The sequence below is a fragment of the Enhydra lutris genome, unplaced genomic scaffold (genome assembly GCF_002288905.1).
Source record: "Enhydra lutris kenyoni isolate GAN:26980312 unplaced genomic scaffold, ASM228890v2 scaffoldscaffold46, whole genome shotgun sequence".
NCBI lineage: Eukaryota > Metazoa > Chordata > Mammalia > Carnivora > Mustelidae > Enhydra > Enhydra lutris.
The window spans coordinates 5,758,130-5,767,333 of NW_019154130.1; the positions used below are offsets into that span (position 1 = coordinate 5,758,130).

Here is a 9,204-nt window from a genome sequence, read left to right on the forward strand (position 1 = left end):
ATTTACGAACCCCCAAATTCACCCGTTTAAAATGGGCAGTTTTGTGATTTTTAGTATATTCAAAATGCAACTATATTCATAGTGCAACTAGCACTGTTATCTGATTTTCAACTTTTTCCTCACCCCAAAGGAAACGCCATTCCCACGAGGCAGTCAATCCCCATTCCCCCATCAGCCCATCCCCTAGGCTTCCTGTCTCTGTGGATCTGCTTCGTCTAAGTGTTTCATATTAAATGGAATCATATAATAGTTGTCCTTTTGCGTCTGGCATCACGTTTTCATCCATGTTATACCGTGTATCAGTACTTCATTCCTCCTCTGGCCGAGACCATAGTATAGTACAGTATGGGCAGACCACGTTTTGTTTACCCATTCACCTGCTGGCTGAAGGACATTGGGACTGTTTTTACTTTTTGGCTCTTATGAATAATGCTGCATTCAACCTTCCTGTGTATATCATTATGTCAACAGATGTTTTCATTCCTCTTTAATAGATACCTAGGAATTATATTGCTGGGTCACGTGGTCACTCTGTATTTAACACTTTGAGGAACTCCCAAACCCTTTGACACAGAAGCTGTGCCATCTTGCATTCCCATCAGTTCTATATGAAGATTCCAACTTTTTGTATCTTCACCAACACCTATTATTTTACTGTTCATTTTTTAAATGATAGCCATCTTAGTTGGTGTAATGTATCTTATTGTGGTTTCTATTTGCTTTTCCCTAATGCCTGACTCGTAATAATATGGAGCATCTCTTCATGTGCTTTTTGGCCATTTGTATATCTTTGGAGAAATGTCTATTCAAATCTTTTGGTCATATAAACATTTTTTTTGTCTTTTAATTGTTGAGTTGTAAAGGTTTTTTTTAATATATATATATCCTGGATATTGGGCCCCGCTTTTACATATAATTTCCAAATATTTTCTCCTGTTCTGTGGTTGCCTTTTCAATTTCTTTTTTTTTTAAAGATTTTATTTATTTATTCAACAGACAGAGATCACAAGCAGGCAGAGAGGCAGGCAGAGAGAGAAGGAAGCAGGCTCCCTGCTGAGCAGAGAGCCCTCTGTGGGGCTTGACCCCAAGACCCTGAGATCATGACCTGAGCTGAAGGCAGAGGCTTTAACCCACTGAGCCACCCAGGCGCCCTGTCTGTTCAATTACTTGATAGTGTCCTTTTACCCACAAAAGTTTTTAATTTCAATGAAGTGTAATCTATTTTTTCTTATATTGCTTGTGCTTTTGTTGTCATTTTAAAGAAACAATTGCCTAATTCTAATAAAACTGAGCTTGAGAGTCTTTCTATATTTCATCAAATATATTTCTTTCAGTCTACTCTTGTCTTTTCATCCTCTAAACAGTGTCTTTTAGAAGACCAAACATTTTTAACTTTGAGGAAGTCCAATTTATTGATGTGATCCTTCTGAAAACACCCACTATGGTGGACATCTATCATCCTTTCTGACTGCCTTCTGTCAGAACACCTTTACTATTATTACAAAAATTCTCCAAAACTGGACTATAAGACAAAAAAAAAAAAAAAGAGTCACATGTCGTTAAAGAATAAGATAAATATCCATGAGTAATATAAACAAATCAAAGAGATGAATCTGGGATGACTCCTGGGATTTTGATGAAACTGGGTGGCTGCTGTGCGGTGAGGGAAAATAAGTCTGGGGAGGGGAAATCAAGAATCCTGTCTGGACTGAGTTAAGTTCAAGATGCCCACTGGCATCTCCATGTCAAGTCAACAGTTGGATAGGAGTCAGGAGCCCAGGGAAGAGGTCCGCCCTGAGTGGTGCAGATCCTAATGCCCAACAGAAGGAACAGCTGGGAACCCCCCTCCACCACAAGGGCCCCTCCAACCACTGCTGTCTCTTTCCTCTTCTTTCTTTTTTAAAATTTTTTAATTTATTTGACAGACAGAGATCACAAGTAGGCAGAGAGGCAGGCAGAGATACAGAGAGGCAGAAGCAGGCCCCCTGCTGAGCAGAGATTTTTTTTTTTTCCCCATGCGGAGCTCGATCCTAGGACCCTTGGATCATGACCTGAGCCGAAGACAGAGGCTCAACCCACTGGGCCACCCAGATGCCCCTCTTTCCTCCTCTTATTCAAGGATTCTTGACAGAGCAGTCTGTGTGCACTTTTTCCCTTCCCAAACGGCCGCAATATAGCTCCTACTCCCAACTACTTACTCAAACTCCTCCAGCAAAGTTCCCAGTGACCTCATGTTGCCAAACCTAGAGCCTCTCTTCAGTCTTTATCTTACTTGACCTCTCCATGGCTCGTGATGGTGCTGACCACATTCACCTTCTTGAAAACCTCTTTTCATGAAACCTTTCATGAAACCTTTTCATGAAAACCTCTTTTGCTCCATGACAGGTTTTTCTAGTACATTTCTCTCCCTCTCAAGAGTGCCTTCTCAGCATTTTAGACTGTCATCTTCTTCTCCCTATTCTGTGGCCAGAGGTGTACCACTGGCCTCCACACTTACCTCACATGTCTCTCACTGCTTATCTCTGGTAGGCTTACAGTTTTCTCAACCACAATGTGCAGATGGCACCCGAAGATGGCACAGTACGCAGATAGGACAGCCATGTCCTTCAAGCTGCAGATCCAAATGCCTAGTGGCTCACTGTACATCTTCCCCCGAGAGTTCCCTGACGCTTTTAACTCACTGTGTCAAAACTGAATTCCTCATTCACCTGAGCCCTGTGGTCCTCTCTGTAGCACCTCCGGTCAGTCTAGTTGCCCAAACCACAAACCCAGAAGCAGTCCTCACCTCTTCCCTCTCCACCAGCCCCATATATGGTCAACTACCATCTCCTGTGAATTTTGCCTCCTACAGATTTCCCCAGTCCCTTCACATCCATTCATCTCCAGCATCATTATTACCCTGGTTCAGATGCTTGGGTTTTGGACATGTCAAGGGTGGGGCATTCAGGTGGAGGTGTTCAGAGCTGTTGACCTTGTCCCTGTGCCCTTGATTCCTAGCCAATGGCTGACCTGACATTTAGATCTGGAGTTTGAGAGAGACATTAAAGTGTGAGGACCATGGATCAAGGGTGGGGCCCTTGGAGACACACCTACTAAAGGACCAGGCCGGAAGATGATTTGGCCCGAGGAGGCACTGTCAGAGGGCCACAATGTGTCAGGATAATATTGTCATGGAATAAGAGGAAAAAGAGGTTTTTAAGGAGGAAGTGGCTGGCATTACTGAGAGTCATGGAGGGGTCAAGTAAAAGGAAGGCTGAGGAGAACCCAGTAATGCTGGCAACACGGGGCCACTGGAGATTATATCGGTTCTCAGTTGCTGCCGTAACAAATACCATAGATTCAGCAGTTTAAACCTACAAAGCTACCGTCCCACAGCTTCCGTGTGTTAGAGAGAAATTTTTTTTTTTTAAAGATTTTATTTGACAGAGAGAGAGAGAGATCACAAGTAGGCAGAGAGGCAGGCAGAGAAAGAGGGGAGGAAGCAGGCTCCCTGCGGAGCAGAGAGCCTGAAGCGGGTCTCCATCCCAGGACCCTGGGATCATGACCTGAGCCGAAGGCAGAGGCTTTAACCCACTGAGCCACCCAGGCGCCCCCCGTGTGTTAGAAGTCCAGTGTGGAGTAACCGGATTCTCCGCGCAGGGTGTTACCAGCCTAAAGTCAGAGCCGTAGTTGGGGCCCATTGTCTTCCTCCAACTCATGGTTCTTGACCAAATTCATCTTCTTCTCATGCTTTCCACCTGGCGCCTCCCTCTGTAGGCCAGCAATGCCAACTGAGTCTTTCTCCTGCTTCCAGTCTCTCTGCTTTCCTCTTTGTATCTAAGGGTTTGTGTAACTACACTGGATCCACCTGGCAAACAACCTATCTTCAGGTCAGCTGATTAATAACCTTAATTACATCTGCAAAGTCCCTATAATGTCACAAAATTAGGGGAGTTAACATCAGAGGGTGAAAGTCACGTGGGCAAAATTCTGCCTACAGTGGACTTGGCTAGAGGATTTTGAGTAAGTTGTTAGGTTAGAACCATATTGTGGTGGTTTGGGAAGTGAAGTAAAGTGTGTGTAGACCCTTTTGTCAAGAAGCTTGGAGAAGAAGATGAAAGACAGCAGGGGCTGGAAGGGGGCTTGGGTTTAACGGTGGGAGGGGAGTTCCCAGCTCTCTCTTCCATTGTGAATCTTGAATTCTGTGGATGGCCCCGGCCTGACTTTGTCCCTGTGCTCTTGATTCCTAGTCAGCGGCTAACTTGATGTTGAGTAGATGCCCAGAGGGCATCCTGACCTTAACTCATTCCAGACAGGACTCTCAGCTTCCCTTCTCTAGACTTCTTTTCCCTCTCTGCGTATCAACCACCCAGCGGCTTCATCAAAACCCCAGGAGTCATCCCTGATTCCTCCCTTGGATTCACCTCCACGTAAGTCCATCAGCCAGTTCTGTGGACGTCACCCCCATCCACTCTACCCTGGTCCAAGCCACCATCATCTCTACTTGGACAGCCACATAGCCTCCCAATGGCTCCTCTGCTTCCATCCTGGGTTCACACAATCCGTTCTCCACTTAGCAGCCGCTCTAATTCTCACTTCTGAAAGCACACCAGATTCTACATTCCCCTCCCTAGAGCCATTCGGCGGTGCCTTGTCACACTTGGGGTAAAACCCAAGTTCTTTAACACAGCCTCAGAAGGTCCTCTGTGACCTGGCCTCTGCCCACCTCCCTACCGCCCTCCCCAGCCCTCACTTTGCCCCAGTGGCCATTCTTGGCCACACCAAGCTCACTTTTGCACTAGAGTCCCCCACTCTAGGAGCACGCTTTCCCCAGAGATTCCCACAGCACACACCTCCCCAGAGACACTATTACTTATCACCTGACTTAAAGTATCTCACCCACCGGTCTCGATCCCATCACCTTGCTTTATTTTCATAATTCTTATCACTACCTTACACCTTCTTGTTATTCCTATAGCTTACTGTCTGCCCGCTGTCTGCTAGAACGCCAGCTTTACCAGGGCACGGACCTTGTCTAACTTCTTTGCCACCTTCCCCAAGACCCTAGAGGAGTTCCTGGTCAACGCTGGCATTCAAAATAGGAATAAGTGCCTTCAGCAAATCACCCTGGAGCACGGATTCTGGTTCTAGACCTTGCTGCTTCCAAGGCACAGCTGAGAATCCAACGATGTTCAAGGCCGAAACAGTGGAGGCAAGGCCTTGACTCACCTCATTCATAGTGGTCATGGGGCCATCCCCGCGCACTGGCAGGGGCATGCTTCAGACATTTACAAAGGTAATACATTTTTGAAAACCTCACGCCAGCCTGACACCTACACACCCTCACTGTGACCTCCTCAGAAATTCCCTATGGGGCACTCGCCCTCAACTCCTGTAAATCACCTGTTCCTGGGCAGTTACGTCTATCAAATCTGGGCTTCAGAATTTCTTCTAGTCAAATCAATAAGCTTTTTCCCAGAAGAAATGGCAAAGATGCGTGTGCCTTCCTGTGTGTGTGTGTACTGAGTCAGGCATCTGCCCACCTTGAGGGTAACCTCAGCGCTTCCTTCCAGCCCTGATTTCGCCCAACCTTGGGCCACAGAATTTTGAGTGTTTTCTGGAGAAAAACTGAGCAATGATTTTGCCATGGGCGGGACGTTGATTGTGCTTTTCCCCGCTGCGAGCGGCCCTTTATATATCTCCTGAGGACCATGGCGAGCACATCTGACTGGAGGCTGCTGCCGAGGCAGGCTGCGCGCGCTCTCTCGCCATGCTCTCCCACGCAGGTATTGCCGGGTCCTGCTGCCCCATCTGTGGGCACGGCTTTGTCTCCTCAGAAAGAGGGGAAGACTCTGGAGGGGCTCAGCCAGCGGTGGTGGCAGTTGGGGCGGGCAGGCGGTGTCAGATCCTACGTCTCATGGCGTCGTTCTCTTTCTCCAGCACCCACCAGGTTCGCCCTGTTCCTGCTCTGCTGCATGGAAACTTCGATGACCTCCCATGCAGCGCCCGTCCAAGGGCTACAACCACGCGATGTTCGGAAAATCATCTTGGAATTACAGCACTTGTCGAAGGGACTTTTGGAAGACTACGTGAGTGTCCTACAGAATTCTTCTCTGGGCCATTTCTTTAAAATGCCTTCTGTTGCCCCCAGAAGAAGCCTTCTCTTTTCAGACCCGAAGCTAGGGCTGTGGATACACCAGAAAGGGACGGGAACAACGAGCCAGGCTATGATGGACTTACTATGAGGGTCGGAGGCAGAGATTAGCCCAGACAGCCTGAAATTCAAGCACTTCTCATCTACTGTAGGTTCTGTTCATCCCCAGAATGTTTGGTTCATGGCAGGATGACGTGGATTTTCCTGCCTGAAGCGTATCTTTAGAGATGGGCCATCTTGCTTGACCATTTAGGAACCTGCTAGGGAGCCTCGAACATCAACGGAAGCTATAAATGTGAACTCAGTGAATTCAGGACGTTAAGCTCCTCACCTGGGTCGCAGAGAATCTCTCTTACCGCAGAGAAGGGCAGTTAACAAATTAGCATCTGCGTGTGTACTACTTTGTTGTTTAATTAAGACCCAGCCTGCTTTTGCTGAGACTCTTCTGAGCCCAACCCCACTGGCGGGAAAGTCTGAGGCTGAATCAATGTGAAAGCTCTTGTTTTCTCAGAGCCGTGATCAAGATAGAACCTAGTGGGCAGCTTTGATTAAACAAACAAATAAAAACCAAAACCTGGAAACGATTCATCAAACTGGCCTGGCTCTTCCCTTCCACCCTGACCTGTAAACCTTAGCCTTGGTTGTTAACAGACGCCTCGCTACCCGCCAAGGTGACTAGGCAGTTCAGGCTGGGGAGGTGTTCTCAGCATTTCAGGTGAATCCAAAAGCTCTTAGTCCTTAGGAAGAGAGATAGGAGAGAGCCTGGTCTGGAGTCCATGGTATGTTTGGAAAAACCCTCCCTGGCATCTTGGAGGCCTTTCCAGACATGCATATCCCCCCCTCAGTGAGCTGGGGATACACGGGCTCTAACACAGAGTCACAAAGAGCAAGAAGCAGGAAAGAAACCCAGATGCTCTCCTCTTCCCCAGCTCTCTGAGCCCCTCAGCAGCTAAGAGAAGAATCTAGGGGTCTGTGAAGGCCTTGGGCGGAGGGGCAGGGGAGGCAGGATGGAGCGGCGGTTATGGGCATCGTCTTTGGGACTGCTGCTGGCATGGGTGAGAGTTCCAGGCCTGCCACTTGACGGGGCCAGCTGTGCTAATGAATGGAGCTTTCGTTTCTTCTGGGAAGGGAAATAGTGATGATCACAGCCTCACAGGTTCGTGGAACCTATTACGAGAGATGGCAGGGGGACGAACTCCCCCATCCCAGCCCATCGCAGAGGGAGCATTCAGACGTTAGCACTGGGGCTTCTAGCTATTACTGCAAACCTAATGCTCACCCAGTTCTCCGCCTCATTCCACAGCTGAAGAGAGAGACAGGGGTGCCGGAATCCAATCATTTCCTGCTGCCGTGTCTCACCTCTGATTCCCAGCCACTACGGATCAACAGCTCAGCCATCCTGCCTTATTTCAGGGCGATCAAACCATTATCAGACAAGAACATGATCGATAAAATCACAGAACAGCTCGACAAACTCAAATTTCAACACGAGCCAGAAACAGAAGTTCCTGTGCCTGCAGATACCTTTGAAAGTAAAAGCTTCATCTTGACGATTTTACAACAGTTCTCGGCGTGCCTGGAACGTGTGTTTAAATCACTGAACCCCGGACCCCAGTAGGTCATGCAAGGCCATTGGGTTGAACCTCTTCCTTTTGGAACAGCGGACATGTATGAAGCCTTGAGAAAATACGACTGACAGCCAAGTGCGACAGCTCTGCTTTGAGTTGTCAAGTAAATTATTCTAATAAATAATCTCAGCAAATCCCCAGACGAGCTAGTCTTGGGAGGACTGAGGTATAAATGTGTGAATTAACTTGAAAAGACTTCAGGTTAGGTCACTGTTATCGCTCTTGTATTTACAGAATGCCTTTCTTCTGCAGACTTAAATCTTAACCTCATTATGCTTCTGTGAAGGCAGGAGGGAGCACCTATGTTAATTTATTGGTTTTATTGTATTCAGAGTTGTTAATGTTCCTTGAAGGAACCCTCGGGAATTATTTAATAAATTATATTGAATTTTTCTCATAACCTGTTTTGGATTTTGTGAGGGGGTTAACATGAGCGGCTGGGAATCCAAGCTGGGTGGTGTTAGGGCTGAGGGAGCATGGGACACGCTGTGGAAGTGGAGACCACTGTTCTCACTGGTACTTCTCCCCCACCGAAAAGGCTCAGTAGTAAAAAATAGTAATTCCAGCAGCGACGACCATTTTCTTTATGCTAGGTCACGTAAGTACCATTACTGTCCTATTTTTATAGGTGAGGACAACTGAGGCAAGGAGTCCTTTAGCCACTTGCCCAAGGCCACACAGGTGTTCAGGGCTGGGACCCGGACTCAAGCTTGCCCTTCACCACTCTGCCCGACATTTGTCCCTCTCTAGACTGGGTCTTAGAAGCACGTCACGGCATGACTAGTACCCAACAATCCCTCAAGGGTCCTCTGCATGTTTCCATGCTGGATTTCCAGTGCCTCTACCCCTGCAAAGTGCTGTTCCACAATTGCATCCATAACTTTTTCAGAGCCAAGCCCAAAGATTTTACCAGTTGAATAAATGTTGAGTCCAAAGTTGTGAATGGGTCTTTGAGAGCCTCTGGATTAATGGTTCTCAAAGCGTGGTCTCCAGACCAGTGGCATCAGCATCATCTGGCAACGTGTTACAAGGGCACAGCCACGAGTCCCCCCTCACACCTGCTGGATCAGACACTTTGGAGGTGCAGCCAGTGATCTGGGTTTTAACCAAACCTCCAGGTGATTGCTAAGCACGCTCAAGCCTGAGAAACCCTGATCCTGAGTTGACCAATACCTTCATCTTCATCTTATTTGGGGGGAGACTGAGGTCCAAAGAGACAGTATGATTTTCCCAAGTTCTTGTATCAGGGGGGATGAGGTTAGGACTCTGACACATGCCACTCAGCCCTGGAATTCTCATTCCCTGGGGTTTTCTCTCCTTCAGTCCCACACAGGGCTCCTAAGCGTCCATACATTGTAGCCTTTGATAACAGTGTTTTGGTCAATCTTTCCAAAAACATCCACCGTGGTGGTCATTTATCATTCTTTTTGACTGTCCTATATC

The 9,204-nt window shown here is 47.5% G+C and overlaps 1 protein-coding gene across 1 annotated transcript; it reads left to right on the forward strand.

Annotated features, from left to right (window-relative positions):
* The first annotated feature begins 5,735 nt into the window (after positions 1–5,735).
* LOC111156319 (interleukin 31) lies at positions 5,736–7,756 on the forward strand. Its single transcript, XM_022517084.1, has 3 exons — positions 5,736–5,765; positions 5,920–6,068; positions 7,437–7,756. Exons 1-3 carry the CDS (start codon positions 5,750–5,752, stop codon positions 7,749–7,751), a joined length of 480 nt encoding a protein of 159 aa, XP_022372792.1. The 5' UTR covers positions 5,736–5,749; the 3' UTR covers positions 7,752–7,756.
* Positions 7,757–9,204: the final 1,448 nt, after the last annotated feature.